The following is a 15,439-nucleotide window of genomic DNA, read 5'->3' as shown; positions in this document are numbered from 1 at the left end:
CATTGCATAGCGGATTTCTACGGCATTGTTTTGGCGTTTTGCATAGATAGACATAGATGATAGACTTTGTTATGGCCTTGATGAATAGGATGTTAAGACCTGATCTTATTTGGAGATGATATAGTACAGTAAATCAGACCCAGAGCTCAGGATCTTTCTTCAATCTCTCCATTGCCTCCGTTGTTATCGACACCGCAACATCCACTCCATCATCACACCAGTGCTTCGCATTTCCGTACTCTGTTTTTGACCCAGGTCGTCCCTCCATAAGACAAAGTAATCCGTCTAAAAGTGGCATATATGGCTCAACAAACCTCGGCCTCCCCAGACCTCCAAAGGAAACCTCATAGAGGCCCAGACGAGCCCAGGAAGTGAAAATCACGTGTCTATACCCAAGATACGCCTCCCAAAGCCGCTGGGGCGCGACCTCAAAGCATAGATCATGCAATCTTGCGCTCAATGCGTCTTCCGTGTAGCGAGCGATATTTCCGCGGATTCTGGTAGCGACATTCTGTTTCTCCGGGGTGAGGGATCTGGCGTTAGAGGCTTCCTTCCCAGGCATTCGGATTGCCGTTAGGAGGATAGGAGAGCCCATAGATGAAGACGGAAGACCAAGTCGTTTCCGTAAACCAAAGGTATAGTACAGAGAAACGTCCCGATCATCAGAACCGAGCCCACGTGCACGGTTGATAGCACTCCAGACGTGCGCGACGAGGGCATCGTGCCGGCTAACGCCTACTTCAGACCCACCAGCGGCTTCCCAGATCTTTTTCGTTTGCTCTGCGGTAAAATGAAGCTTGGTATGGGACACTGGGATGGTGGGATCCCAGTCCTCCTTCGGCATCGGGGTTCCAGGGGATTTGATGATGGAGCGGGTTAGGCCGGGTGGGAGATTCCGGTCTGGATCGCCCTCTGAAGCGGGATAGAACCAGTCGTGGCGGGCGGAGGGGAGGGAGCGGGAGTTTGCAAGAATTGTCTTATCTGGAGAGAGGGCGTCGATGTCTCCTGCTGCGCGGGAGTCGAGGAGTTGTGTGCTGAACATGGGACTGGGCGGTTCTGGTCGCGACGTAGAAGGACTGTCTGAGGGCCCGTCACCAAAGAGAATCGAATGCTCAAACGACCACCTCTTCATGAAAACACTCAGCGCCTGCGCATCCGCCAGCGGATGGGCGATCCTAATCCCGATGGCAACACCGCCGCATCCAAGCTGCGTAATTCGGATCAACACCGGAGAACCAGAACTGGTCCCTCCAACAAAGGGCACCTTGTTCCCATCCGGAAGGAAGACATTCGCTGGGCACGATAGATCCCAGGCTCTGAAGTCCGCAGATTTTCGCTTTGCCGGATCAGGAACAATCTCGTCCAATCTTGTCTCGGAGCGAGCGGTGCCGAATTCAACGCCGGGATCTGTTTCTGCGCCATATGTGACATGAAGGCGCCCGTAACGTTTCGTGTGATCGAGGTCGCCGTAGCCATAATTGTTTGGGTCAGAGACGTGGGTGATCTTGCTGAGTGTGCCAGCGAAATGAGGGAAGAACGAAAGAGTCGCGGCTAGGGACTGTTGCAGGCTTGAGGGCCAGTCTAGATTCCCATTCTCGTTGCCACTGGTAGGGGCATCAAAGAACCAGACAGCCGCGCAAGCTGCGTAGTTCGTGACGACTGCATCGAGGATAGAGAGAGGGACTGTTATTTGGTTTGACTGTCGCGAGGGGAAGATGTGGGTTGTCTTGAGTATGTTGACTTCGGGATGTGTGGCCATCTTGCGATTGAGGAAGGAGGATGCCTTTTCGAATGGTTACGTGATCCATGCTTTATCAACGGTCAGGCACCAGATATTTATTTGCAATACCTCTGGAATCGATGCTCTGAGGTTAAGGCAGATGGAGGCGCCTCCAACACTTAGTGCGTAGCATCGGCGCAGAGAAAATTGGGGCCATATCATGAGTCATTATGGCTCAGCATGACTACCCCAACAGATGTAAACTCTCGCAGAGAATGAATCATTCGGAGAAGGTGGATGGCTTACTGAACGCCAATCGCAGTGTTGGTCGGAAAAAGTCCGAATTAGGGCTACTGTGGAGAGGGCAATGCGACGGCCGTGATACATTGGCTGGGTATATAGTGGGTAGGTAGGCAAGTAGGTGGGTAGTATATCGAACATGTCCTTGGCTAATCGAAGCCTTCGAATTCCTCGTCGCCATCATCGTTTGCGCCTTTCTCCGCCTTAGCAGCTGCGCGTCTGAGCTTTCGCTCTTCTTCATTCTTCACGCGAATCTGGTCCACCATCTGCTCCGTCTCGAGAGCCTTCTTCCTCTCTTCCTCAGTCATCTTCTCCCATCTCTTCTTCTCCTGGCGCACTTGCTTCATGTCTCGTCGCTTGGCCTTCTTGTTCTTGTTCTCGACATTGTTGCTCCATGCCACGGTATCGCTTGGTCGCTTCTTGGTCGCTAATTGCTGCGGGCCGGACTCGGCCATCTCCTGAAGAAGCTCTAAACGGCGCTTCTCGCGCTGCTTATCTTTGTATGAGTATGTGTCCCAGTCCATCTCGACCCCAAGTGTCTTGTCTCCTGTGAAGTTCCTCAGCTCTGGCATCTTAGGCAGCTTCAGTAAACCCCAAGCCTTTCCTAAGCCTTCCCAGTCCAAATCTGCAACGCGAAAGATACTGCTTGCTTGGTGTTTGCTGTAACTCCTTAGCCAACTAACAAACGCCTTCTGACCTCGGTCGTGAACGGCACGATCTGCCTTTGCTGCTTTCCGAGCAGCCTCTGTAGCGGCTTCGGCTTCGGCGTCGGAAACGGTAATGGCTTGCGGGAAAGGAGCGACTGGAGTCTTTCGTACTTCAAGGAAAGAAACGTAATCTTCTTCCCTGCCAGGATGCAACAAGACCACACTAAGACCCCTGCGACCGGCCCTTCCAGCACGACCGCAACGATGAATGAAAGTTTTCGGATCTGAAGGAGGGTCGATCTGGACAACGAGGTCAACCGATGGAATATCTAGACCGCGAGAAGCGACGTCTGTGGTGAGGAGGATGGCTGGGGTATGTGCGTTCACGAAACGGTTGAAGTTCTTTTGGCGCACGTTGGCAGGGTGCTTTCCGTGGAGTGGTATTAACTGGAAGTCGTCGCCGAGTATCAAAGGGAGAATGGCAGATAGATAGTCGACACCAGAGCATGTCGACACAAAGAATATGGATTTTGAGGGAGTCGGTTGCACCGCATTCAAGATGTGCTTCAGGACCACAAATTTATGGGTTGGTGGCTGTGTCAAATAGGTCATTTGTAGACTGCATCGAGTAAGCATATGATAGTGAAGGCGTACGAGGATACTGACCTGGCTGGCGTACGCTTATCTTCGACTCCGGAACCTCCTTTGACCTTGACAACGACCTTGACAGGGTTGCGCAATCCTACGCGAACAATCTGATCGACAGCCTCACTAATACTAGCACTGAACAGCCCGGTGCGTCTTTGTTTCGGAAGCCTGCGCAAGATGTTCTGCAATGTCTCCTTGAACCCAAGATCCAGCAGCCTGTCCGCCTCATCCAGGACAAGCATCTCGAAGGACGATTGCGGGCAGTAAACGTGCGGCGAAGAGAGCAGCTCAAGAAGTCTACCCGGGGTAGCCACCAAGAGATTTGGAGAACGCTTCAGAAAAGAGCTCAAGTCCTCCGCGGGCGAGGTTGAGCCTCCGAGGAGAAGCTGGGGAACGACCTTCAGTACGGAGGAAGAGTGTTTCGGGCGGGGAGCGTCTTCATCGGTTTCGGAGGGGTTGATCACTGCGGCTGATGCGGGATGGAATGCGAGTAGGGATGTTAAGACGTTGTAGATCTGCGAAGCAAGCTCTCTGTGAAGAGTCAGCAAGCGCATCTCACGGCTCGTCTAGCATTGGGCTAAATACCTTGTCGGAGAAACAATGATGGCGCCTACATGGTGCTTCTTGATGGGTTCTTCCAGGCGCAACAACTTCTCCACGACCGGGATCAAGAATGACAGAGTCTTTCCACTTCCTGTGACGGCCTCAACCACGACATCTTTGTGCGCCATAAAAAGAGGGATGGCCGATGCTTGGACTGGGGTCATTCGAGAGAACCCCATCGACGAGACAGCGTCGAGCACCCAGTCCGACAGCGGGGGATTCACGCCATCCCAGGCTCTGGAAGAAGTCCCTGACGGAGGTTTAGGCGCCATTGTCAAGCTCTTTGACCCTCCTGCTCTCTGCTTGACTCTGGTTTCTTGATCGCAGTGGAAGGAATTTTTCCTTATCGATACCTGCCGATTAGATAAGAGCGGAGGGTTTCTTTTTTGCAAATCACACGTGATGCACCGGCTTCATCGGAGCAAGCATCAACGCGCTTGAATTTGAGGTCAGCAGAGCAGATCGTCATTGTTTGTGGTGGTACGCCAAACAGCCTAATCGCAGAGAAGATCGTCTGTGCTGACCCTCTATTTGCTCAGCTCGTGTGCAATCTGACAGCAATGCCCGGCGCTGTCTCTGCCTTGTACTCCATCCCTCACCTATCTGACGCCTAACCACCAATCCCTACCGTTTTCTTTCCTTTTGAAGGACAGCTGCCCACCATTTCGTTCTCCGAGGCCAGCGGTTTATTCATTCCCTGCGTCGCAGCCTTCAGTGATCGGTTCTTTCTCAAACGCCCGCTTTCCGGACTGATCGCCGCTGCGGCCCTTCCACCCTTATCCGTCAGAACGGCCGAAATGTCGTCGGCGCGAAATCCAGGTGCTGTCCCTGCGACACCGAGGGTCATCTCCCCATCACCGACTCCATCAGAAGGCAGAACCTCATCGCGGGAGGGGTACTCGGCGCCGACAACGCGCTCGGCTGCCCGACGGCAGCAGCGCCTCGGCGACGTCACAGAAGAATCGGACTATACACCATCGCGATCCCGAAGGCGCAAGTCCAAGTCGAAGCAAGCCACGCCCGAAGAGCCTCAAGCTCTAGCGGCGCGAACAAATGGCAGTGCACCTCAGAAGAACGGCTTCCTTTCTCCGTTGTCAAAAGCAGACGGTACTCGCCTCGTCGAGAGCGTCTCGCGATCTCCTTCCCCACTCGGCTTGATTCCTCTTCACACCCGGTACCGCAACTTCGTCCATCGCCATGAGATCCCGCGAAAACTACTCCACGTCTCGATCGGCTTCCTGACGCTCCACCTATACAGCCGCGGCATCCAAACCCACCAGATCACGCCCTGGTTGTTTGGTGCGCTTGTTCCTATCGCTGCTACAGACATACTGCGTCATCGCTCAGAGAGGGTCAATAAGTTATACATCCGCTGCGTCGGCGCCCTCATGCGCGAAACAGAGGTTTCCGGCTACAACGGTGTGATCTGGTACCTCGTCGGCGCATACACCGTCCTTCGCTTCTTCCCCAAGGACGTCGGCGTCATGGGTGTCCTGCTGCTCTCCTGGTGCGACACCGCCGCCTCCACCTTCGGCCGTCTCTACGGCCGTTACACTTACAGCCTGCGCAAGGGGAAGAGTCTCGCGGGCACCCTCGCCGCTTGGTTCGTCGGCGTCGTCACGGCAGCCGCCTTCTGGGGTTGGTTCGTCCCCTATGTCGGTACATTTCCCAACGACCCGGAGGGCGCATTCCTCTACACAGGCCGTCTCAATCTCCTCCCTGACTTCGCGAAACGTCTCATTGGGTGGACGATTACATCGCCAGACACCGAATCCGGCTCTGTCATCACCGGCTCATTGGCGCTGGGTGTGATGAGCGTTGTTTCGGGTCTCGTCGCCGCGGGCTCGGAATTTGTGGACCTGATGGGCTGGGACGATAACCTGACCATTCCAGTTCTAAGCGGCATTGGACTTTGGGGGTTCTTGAAGATTTTTGGTTGATTATTTCGGGATAAAATCGGCATGGGTATTGTTAGATAGAGCTTCGTTTTTGCTTCCAGCTCCATTGGTTTCTTTTTCTTATTCTTCCCTTCCCCTTCCCTACAAATCACTATGCTTAGAATTTATCTTCATGCTTGCATACATACAAACTTATGCCTATACCACTTATGCTAATACTACTACTCATCTCTATCTTCTCCTCCAACCTGACCTTCTAAATCAGTATGAAGAATACAACGAAAAACAATGAGCCTCTAACACACAATCCTTCAAATTCAGAAGTCCATTGCAAGTCAAATCCCGTATATTGTATTACTATGACTGCCCTGGAACAGGTCTGCTTTAGTCTGCTCTGGTCTAAGAGATACTGCTGATGCTGGCGAACAAAAGTCAAGTGAAATCAAATCAAGCCAATTAGAGCTCCCAAGCCCTGTACTGTACTGTATCCAAAGCAGCAATAACTGAAGACAATGATGGATTCCACGTCAGGTCGATGCGCGGTCTGGGTTCCGGTCCCATGGCTAAGGGGATATGATGTACTCCGTAGTGAATGAATACTAAAGTAAGCCAAACAGATAAAACATGAGCAAGAAGATAATGCACAGACAGTATAGAGAGAGAAATTGAGAGAAAAGGGGTGCAGATGCGAGATTCAAATAAGTAAGCCCAGCACGCCAATTGAGACCAAACGCCTATCGATAATCAGTCCGTCCACCCCGCTATTATGTATTCCTGTCCCTGTACCAAGTAACGCCAATGAAACAATCACGTATGAATGCACTCATCCATTTCTTGGTTTCTTGGCGCGCTCATTGCTCTCCCCAGCCTTTGTGAGCGGGTAAAGATGCATGCCCACCTCTGTGGGGAAATCAGGATGAAGGAGGTTGAAGCGGTTCGGGTTTTGCGGGATTCCGTTGACTTTTGCCGGCGTTTGGTCGACGAGAAGGTGAACAAGATTCTTATCCAGGTGGCCCAGATGTTTGTTCTGCATTTTGTCCATGCGTATCCAATCGTCGTCCACCTCCTCGTTCATAAGCGGAGGTAACGGAGGAGCACCACTGTTGCTCGGCCGAGCATGGTAGTTGGCCAGGATATTGTATGGCAGGTTCGGACGTACAGCTGGCTTGTCGGAAAGCTCAGCCAACGGGTTGAGAGCATGGTTGCCATGTGTACGTGTCGAACGAGTAGCATGGAAATTCTGGCTCGCGGTCCGCGCCATGTCAGTAGCGGGAGTACCATTGTCCTCCGCACCAGTGCCATCCACGCCCGACGCCTCGTCCGCATCCGTGTTGTTTCCGTTAGTCGCCGCACCCGAAGGCTGATCGGCGCGTTTGGATGTAGAGAAGAAATGAACTGTGGCAATATGCGCTTGGTTGGCATGCGCACTGAGTTCCTTCTCGGTAAAAAGAGATTGGATCGAGTATGTCGGCGCAAGTTGCTGCTGGACTACCTGGGCTTTCGCCCGCTCCGCAGGGGTCTCTCGCACCGGTGATCCGGCTTCTTCCTCCGGAGCTTTCCTCTTTCTCTTGTTCATATGTTCCGATATGATCCCATTGCCTAACTCATCCAAGTCCACGCGATGACGGGTATGTCTTGTTTTGCGATTGCCGTGAATACCACCAGGGCTGGCAGGGTTCGTAATGCTGAATTGATTGGGATGAAGGAGGAGGGCATTCGTGTCTGCGATATCAAGCTGCTCTTTCTCCCTCATAAGGCGAGCTCGCTTGCCCGAAAGCGTCTGCACTAGGCGCTCTCGGAGAGTCGACGAGAGATTATTATATTCTTCTTCCGCAAAATGAGCACGAAATGCATATTCTCGCTGGAACCTCTCAAGATTGTTGTTATGACGGTGCTATATCCACAAGCCCGTCAGCACTCTATTCAAGTCGCAGTCGGCAGTAGTAAAGAAAAGCTTACCATCAGCATAGCCAGGTCTGCGTCCCGTTCCGCCTTGACCTGATTGACCTCCTGCACAAAGCGGGCATACCACATGCCAGCCAAGCTGGCCATTTCCCTTGCGAACTGGCCGCCACCAACCGTGTTTTCAATCAATTGGGCAATCTCATCGGCCGAGTCGGGGATTGGGCCCGGGTTATAAGGGTCGGCATTGTTAATGAGGGTCATATCACACTGAAGAGCGTGCAATTGTTGGCGAAACTGGGTATCGCGGTTCTGGCTGAAGGAGGCCGTAAGGTCATGCAGGCGTTCTTGCAGCGCACTGCGCCGTTTGTCCCGCTTCGAAAGCGGCAGGCTAGTCGGAGGACTAGTCGAGCGGCCTCTTGAGTGTAGCCCATTTGGCATGATGGGAGCACCACCTGAGGGGCCAGGAGAGGCGGGAGCAGGAGAATAAGTCATAGTAGCCGATTGAGCAGATCGGCTGTTGAGCAGAACAGTCGTCACACAGGAAAAGGATAATGAGGCGCTCTCTGGGTCAGGGCGGCACTGTCCAGAGAATTATGCTACAGCATGAATACAGCAGCTGCACATAGTACCTGGAGGGTTCAGATAAGACACGCGAGGCAGGAAATGAAGGAAAAGCAAGCGAGTTGGTTCGGCGTTTCTGGGATGGGGCATGGCAGAATGGAAAGCGGGAGGCCAGTATGCCCATTAGGGCTTAGTGCGGGTACTACCTTGACCGCCCAGGATATGGCTGGCATGAACCCTTATCTGCTCCGTCTTCCGTACTACGTAGGATTAGTTCATGCAGACTTAGGCAGTGGGATCCAAGCTTTGAGGTAGAAGCGAATCTGATTTGTCTCATAATGGTATACATAGATCATGTCTATCAAGCTAGCCACTCATACTAGTATTCGTCCGTCCAGCCAGTGCGTAACAATAAAAGCCAAAGCGATAGCAACCCGGGTATTGTTCGTGTCCAATGCATGTCAGTAATCCCACTCCTATATATCCCATCCAAACACCAGAAAACGCCATTCAATGAATGAAGACCCCCTTTTGTGCCGCCTTAGTTACTTCAAAACAAACAAACAAGCCAAGGGGTGTGGCTAGTGGGTCGAGGTTGGTTGTAGACTTGTAGTCGTTGCCACTCAATATAGTATTGCTTAGTGAGATCGGCGAATAACAAAGATGCCGAGCTCAATTCCGTCTCGAGGCTCCATCTCTTCACCGTATGGTCTTTTTCGGATACCGTCGAGTATCTCACTGAGCAGCATGGCGGATGTGACCTCCTTAGTCTCCAGGCGGTGATAGCTGGATGTGTTTAACGTCGTCGACTTTGACGCGGGGAGACGACGGCTATTTTGCCAGTAAAGGCTGATTACCTCCTTCATCCGAGCCTTATCTTGGTGGATATACCACTCTGACCAGAGCTTGCGATCGAGGCGGACGCTACCTTTGCGAGCGTCCACGATATTGAATCGGGAGGAGGATGAGCTCAAAGTGCCACAGAGCTGGTCGAGGTTTTCCCGCATGGTGTCAAAGTCGTCCATGTGAGCGACCGCTGAAACTTTGCCGAGATACCGACCAATCTCTGCTGACAACTCATTCACCACGACGAGCTGTCGCAGTAAAGGGTCGAGGATTGGTCCGAGATACTGCGACTTGAAAGTCGAGGCTCCTCGTCTGGTGGGGTAAATGAAAAGCATCGATCCCCCGTCGGGGGAGAGTTCACTCAATCGGTCCACAAGAAAGGACGGTCGGCTGGGTGAGAAGAGGTCTTTATATTCTTGGACCGACGAGGGGGGCAGGTAACGTTCGAGGACAGAGATGTGGACACTGAACGGAGGCACGATCGGCATAGGGAAATGCGGCGTCTTGGTTTGAATCGGGCCTCGGAAGTCGTGATACGCAGAGACCACGGCGGCGCTGGAAAATACTGCGGTTGGTCTGAAATAGTCATCGGATCGAGATGACGAGTGAGGCGTGCTAGGAGGGGAATGCGGGAGGTTGGAAAGACTGAATTGTTCTGGAACTGCGTGGGTGACGTTGATATATGGGGATTGCCCATGCTGCAAATGATGCTGGACTGCTTGGATAATTGAGCAGAAGACGTTCTCATTGATCTCAGCGCTCGTCGGTTTATCGGCGGGGCACGGATATGGCAGCATTTGGTAGACAATTTTGGCGGCTTCTCCTCGGGCATTTGAGAAAGGTAGGGACGATACTGCAGACACACACATTAATCCCGATCCACCTTGCAGCCTACCAGAAACTTACCTATTGTCTGTACGCTGTTCTCGAGCCACGAGCTATCGTCGCAATCCATGTCGCCGCTAGAAGAATGAGGACTCCCGCTAGAGGTTGAAGGTGAGATATTATCCGACGGGCTGCCGAGTGTATCTGAATTTCCCCTTCCAGCAGAGGTATCCATATTTGGACCTTCATCCATGGCCATTAGGCCCGAAGCCGGGCTCATGTGAGTTTCGAAAAGCAGCATATTGTTACGAGGACTCCAGGCAATGTGATCGTCGTCTTCGGGGGGTGTTGGGGGTAAGGTTGCGGGATAATCGCTCTTGTCCGTCGAATCCCACGCCGGTGAGGAGGACTTGGTGGTTCCAATTGCCAGTGAACTCGACGCGGTAGAGATCCGAAGGCGTGAGTCGAGGGAGTGTGTACGGAACTCGGCGGATCGACTATAGGATTTCGTGACTGAGCCAGCGGTGTCGAGAAATGGCGGATGTAGAGCGGCGTTGTTACGGGATAGAAAGCGGGTGACTGAAGATGGTTTGGTTATTACCGAGCCTTGTGAAGCACGACGCTTGAGTCGGCCGGAGCCTCCGCTCGGGGACAAAGCGGCCGGAGTGCGTTGGCGATGTGAGTTGGGTGAAACTGGTCTTCGGTGGATGTGCGGTTGTTGATCGAGCGAATTCAGGATTCCTTGAGGCGACGAACCGGCGTCTGTGGATGCATCTGATGTGGACAGGTCTGGCGAGAATGCCGTACGCATGACAGGGTTATATCGCACTGTTGTTGAGGCAGATGGACCAGGGCCATGATACTGCGGAGAATACATAGAGGATCGGGTTCAACGGGCAACGAGCAGGCAACCGAAAGGATGGCACCCGAGAACACAGACGCGGTCGAAGGAAGTAATCAAGGAAGTTTATGGGGGTGGAAGGATGGGATACCGACGGTCGCTGGCGGATTATGAGAGGTCGAGAGTTGAGATAGAGGGCGGGGAAGGGCGAGAGGTGGTTAGGAATGGAACGAAGAGAGAGGGAGGAGAGGAGAGGAAAAGGACAGCGGAGAGAGAGGTGGTGAGCGAGTGACGCTGATACAGAGTGAGACGGTGGAGAAGAGGGAGATTGGAAGGAAAGAGAAAATTGGGACTTGAGGGAGAGCGAGTCTGAAAGGTCTAGAATAATAATGGCAGAGCGGCCATCGCAGGCATGACACTGTCGTCTCGGCTGCCAATCGTTCTAGACCGGCGGGCGGGAGTCGATGACACAACACAGGGCCACAGGCCCCAGCGATTCCCACCGCGATACTCTGCTGTGCTGCAGTCCTGAGTCACCAGAGTATCCCTCTCGATGCTGATTATATTACGGCGATTCGGTTTCGAAGAGCTCACTGAACTGCCCAGCTCGCAGCGAAGAATCTGCACTAAAATAGCAGCCAGGGAGAGGCCGGGCAGACGCGTGGTCTAGGCCCATACTAGTGGCTGATCCAATTACACGGACCTGGCCCCACCTCTCTTGCTGAGCGCTCCTCCACCGTCTAACACTGCGAGTCTCATGCTATGCCCATTATTCATGCTCCGAGAAGCTTCATGGCTGTCGCTATTCAACACTACAGCGGCCAGAGTATCCTCATGCACCGCAACTGATTCAGTTCCAGGCCATGGAGCTGGGTCAGCCCACCCGAAGGCTACCGACCGGCGAAACCTTGGAAAGCCACCACCAGATCTAACTTTGCTATCAGTATTTGCTTTTGCGAGACAACCACGGCATCAGCTTCCACGCATCCCCTGATGATTGATCCCTGGACGCCGAGTCCGACCTCACATACAAAGCAGACGGATATCCACCAGGGGGCGTTTCCTAGCTCTGTCACTGACGCATCCAGCGCTACTGTACCTCATCTCTTAGACTCTTTGACTCTTTGTCCTACCCGACGGGCCTCAACTTGCAGCTACCCGTGCACATTCAGCAAGAAACCTACCAACGGAGAATTTCCCCCAATCCAATCGCTGCTGTCCTCATCGAGAGGCTTACGGAGTAGAGCAATAATAATAAAGAGAATGGACAAAAGCAAGGACGCGGAAAAAGTAAACATGACAACTGCGCGAGAGAAAGGTCCAGAAACGGGCGATCTTCAGCGCCACGGCAAACCAACAGCATAGAGACCCATCTCGATCTGGCCGGGTTTCAACCTCATTGCATACTGGCAACCTCCATCAGCCTGATCTCGCATCAGCAATAATCGTTCAGCAGCCTCTTTGTCGCCGATCGTTTGGATCAAAGCACCGGGCAGACCAGGTATCTCAACTCCTTTGAGCTGACCGTATCTACTTTACCTTCTAGGCCCCGGTCGAAATCCAAAAGTACATACCCCGGGCAGCGGCCAGGGCAAGCTGTCACCGACCCTTCTTAGCGGTCAACTCAGAACTGCCTACCTGACTCCAACCCAACGAATTTTATCAGGCAGGAAGTACGACAATCCCCATCAGCAGCACCGAATCCGAGACCCTGGATACAGCGGATCCTCCAATTAACCCCAAGGTCGGGTAACCAACGGGCAATATTGTCCAAGACCAAGTTGACGTCGAGACTTTGGCGGTTTTTCGCCGCCAGCGCTCCACCAGTCAGCCAATAAACAAGGCGCTCGGTGCACGTCATCTTATTGGCCGATCGACATCCACAGCCCGCATTCGGCTTTGGTCTGGAATTCCAAGCGTCAGGACGAGGCCTGGCTCCCGGCGGCCCTGCCCTGCCTAATCGCCTGCCGCTGTTTTCCGTGCCGTGAGTCCGTGACACTGGGTTGCCGATTTCTTGAGGTTGTAACTTCATCCGTTATGGATGGGCTTTCGTTGCCTATACCGCCGGATTCGGATTAGCTATGTACTTATGTACCTTGCTAGTCGTATTAACCCTTGTCTGTCTAGCTCTAGCTTGATATCTGCTGCAGAGGCGCTGTGCCGCTAATCCAAGGATGCAGCTACAAAGTACGAGGCTGCGGACGAACCGACTTAGGGCAAATCCCCAGGCCAGGGGCCAAATCACCCATTCCTCGTGTCTGAGTCTCCGGAGTCATCTCAGTCTGCCTAACCCTGGCCTCTCTCCGTCCTCCCGCAGACTCCGAGACGCCCGCCGCGCGGAGCACCTAGAAGAGGATACCGCATCGGGCAAGATGCATTCTCGATGGGAGGGGTTGTCCCGCCCCCTCATCTGCTAAACGGATACGACTACGGAGTAAGTATGGAGTACTCCTGCGCCCATGAAAACTAGGGTGTAGATACAATGAAGACATGATTATCATCCCATACTCCGTAACATGACAAAGCCTCCTACGTCGGTCAGGGCAGTCGGATTTTGATTCCAACGGTCCAGCGGCCCAGCCCGATACATTTTGTACGCCGTGGTCTAAGCGAGATGAATATGACATCTTCCTGGCCGCATTCCATGGACTGGCAGTCTGGCATACATTACTGAAGACCCGCCACTTAGGTAACTGCCATGTAAGTACGCTGTTTCCCCGCGGAATCCACAGGGACTACTCCTACATTATGGTACATCCGAGTTCCAACAACCGTGGGCGAGCAGCGAGTGCGAGATTAAGTCGGTTCAATCCGCTGCAGCCTGCGTGACGGAGTACTACTCCGCATGAGTCATGACATTATGGTAGATGCTCATGCGCCATGCCGGTGGACTACTGTGGATAGCATCGCGAGTATGCACTCCTAATAATACCTTGCTACCGATTTGACCGTCCTCATGTATAGTTGTGGATTACTGTTGGATCGTGGCCTAAGCCTAACAACAGACTAACATCATGTACTCCATGACTCCATGAGGGCCTGTTAGTTTTGATGCCCCATTCCCGTCTCACCGCAGGTACCCAACCCCGCCAAATGTCTCAGATTGAGTTGATTACTATCGAGATTTCGAGATTGAGATCGGGTTGCGTGACCTGCGTTATTGTGGGTAGGGCACAGGGCTAGGAGCCTAGGACTGCGGAGCGCTAAGGATATGAGTTTCAGATGTTTGGCTCTACACTACTAGTTGATATAGCTATAATACTTCTAGAGTAGTAGGGAATGAGATTCAAAATTTAGACAGTTGTATTTCTGTTGCTGTTTCAGATATGTTGAGTTTGAGCAATGCTATGCTCTTCCTTATGTTGAAAATGTTGTTATTCACAAGTCCTGCTATCATTCGATGAGACATCGCTTTAACAGCGCAGTCCACACCAGTTTCACTTGTTTCGGGCGTGCGTAATCGCCTCACCCACAGCATCACTCGACGATGGCATCCACCTCGATCTCAACAAGCATCCTCTCATCCACAAACCCATTTCGCACAACTAGCATTGTCGCCGCTGCTCCAACGCCCGGCTGGCTTTTCCGCCCCAGCATCTCCGTAAACCCCTCCCCGACAGCGGTGCAGTCCTCAGGTCGACTGACGAACATTCGCACGCGTACCACGTTCTCTGCCCCCTTACCGCCGAGTGATTGCACAGCCTTGAGGCATTCCTGGAGCGCCACTCGCGTCTGCTGGCGTGCGTCGTCAGGGAAGAGGATTTGCGGGGCTTGAGCCGGAGATGCGGGGTCAACTGCGGTGGTGCCGGAGACGAAGATGTGCTGGCCGTGGCGGACTGCTCGATAATACCCAATTCGTTCCTCGAACGGCGATGGTGTCGAGTAGAACTGTTTCACGGGGACGGTAGAATTCGAAGGTTCTGAGGCCATTTTGGTGAGTTCCGTTAGGTTTGTGCGGAAATAACTCCTTCGTCGGCCATGTATATATGCTAGTTCGTCGACTAACAAGGCCATTGCGGTGAGTCATTTTCTGACTCACGCTTTCGGATCTCATATAACCCGATTAATCCAAAGGGCGTCCGGGAGATTTCATGTCAAGGTAAATAACGAAGACTTCTTGGCTGAAGCGATTTCGAAGTCTCGACCGGCTCAAGAGGTCACAGATCGGCTTCGAGTGTCACCATCCCGTCGGGAATGAAATCTCCGAGTCCGGTCAGCCCGCGATTGCAGACACCGGTTAGCAGCAAGTTTCGAGCGTTGTTTGGAATCGTCTGTATCGCCAAGCGGCGACTGTAAGCAATCGGATGAGACTGAAGCTGGCACGGCCTGGGCCGAATCACGCTGAAACCGGAAGTTTGTTTTGTACGACGCGGTGGGTTGCAAACTCAGACACTGCATGCATTGCAGTCGGAGCATCTGGATGCCCTGGATGAGGGAGCAGGCTCGATATTCGATATCCGGCCAGCAGTCAGCACCCCAAAAAGGATCCTCGCTAACTGCAGTCTCGAGCGCCTCAAGCCAGAATTCAAAATTGGGCAGCCGCCGACTGGCATTGAGCAAGCCCGGGTTTAGCAACTCGCCAGACAGGAGACACGCCACGGCTACAAAGCGGATAGTGGGCTCTGAATGCAAGACGTGCAGGACT

At 53.1% G+C, this 15,439-nt stretch overlaps 6 protein-coding genes across 6 annotated transcripts; 1 reads left to right on the top strand and 5 right to left on the bottom strand.

The window, feature by feature from the left end:
* Positions 1 to 133: 133 nt before the first annotated feature.
* Positions 134 to 1,759, bottom strand: DSM5745_03523 (uncharacterized protein; the record flags this gene model as incomplete). Its single annotated transcript, XM_026745539.1, has 1 exon — positions 134 to 1,759. One exon carries the CDS (start codon positions 1,757 to 1,759, stop codon positions 134 to 136), a length of 1,626 nt encoding a protein of 541 aa, XP_026606405.1.
* A 410-nt stretch (positions 1,760 to 2,169) lies between these two features.
* spb4 (ATP-dependent RNA helicase SPB4) lies at positions 2,170 to 4,190 on the bottom strand (the record flags this gene model as incomplete). The annotated part of the gene is made up of 3 exons (XM_026745538.1): positions 2,170 to 3,286; positions 3,334 to 3,846; positions 3,901 to 4,190. 3 exons carry the CDS (start codon positions 4,188 to 4,190, stop codon positions 2,170 to 2,172), a joined length of 1,920 nt encoding a protein of 639 aa, XP_026606404.1.
* Positions 4,191 to 4,715: 525 nt separating this feature from the next.
* On the top strand, positions 4,716 to 5,858 carry DSM5745_03521 (diacylglycerol/polyprenol kinase family protein; the record flags this gene model as incomplete). Its single annotated transcript, XM_026745537.1, has 1 exon — positions 4,716 to 5,858. The coding sequence occupies one exon, from the start codon at positions 4,716 to 4,718 to the stop codon at positions 5,856 to 5,858; it is 1,143 nt and encodes a 380-aa protein (XP_026606403.1).
* A 781-nt stretch (positions 5,859 to 6,639) lies between these two features.
* DSM5745_03520 (Sds3 domain-containing protein) lies at positions 6,640 to 8,159 on the bottom strand (the record flags this gene model as incomplete). Its single annotated transcript, XM_026745536.1, has 2 exons — positions 6,640 to 7,710; positions 7,776 to 8,159. The coding sequence occupies 2 exons, from the start codon at positions 8,157 to 8,159 to the stop codon at positions 6,640 to 6,642; spliced, it is 1,455 nt and encodes a 484-aa protein (XP_026606402.1).
* Positions 8,160 to 8,920: 761 nt separating this feature from the next.
* On the bottom strand, positions 8,921 to 10,764 carry DSM5745_03519 (uncharacterized protein; the record flags this gene model as incomplete). Its single annotated transcript, XM_026745535.1, has 2 exons — positions 8,921 to 9,981; positions 10,035 to 10,764. 2 exons carry the CDS (start codon positions 10,762 to 10,764, stop codon positions 8,921 to 8,923), a joined length of 1,791 nt encoding a protein of 596 aa, XP_026606401.1.
* Positions 10,765 to 14,271: 3,507 nt separating this feature from the next.
* DSM5745_03518 (YjgH family protein) lies at positions 14,272 to 14,724 on the bottom strand (the record flags this gene model as incomplete). Its single annotated transcript, XM_026745534.1, has 1 exon — positions 14,272 to 14,724. One exon carries the CDS (start codon positions 14,722 to 14,724, stop codon positions 14,272 to 14,274), a length of 453 nt encoding a protein of 150 aa, XP_026606400.1.
* Positions 14,725 to 15,439: the final 715 nt, after the last annotated feature.

The sequence above is a fragment of the Aspergillus mulundensis genome (genome assembly GCF_003369625.1).
Source record: "Aspergillus mulundensis strain DSM 5745 chromosome Unknown scaffold_2, whole genome shotgun sequence".
Classification (NCBI taxonomy): Eukaryota; Fungi; Ascomycota; class Eurotiomycetes; order Eurotiales; family Aspergillaceae; genus Aspergillus; species Aspergillus mulundensis.
This window is presented reverse-complemented; position numbering and strand designations above follow the sequence as displayed.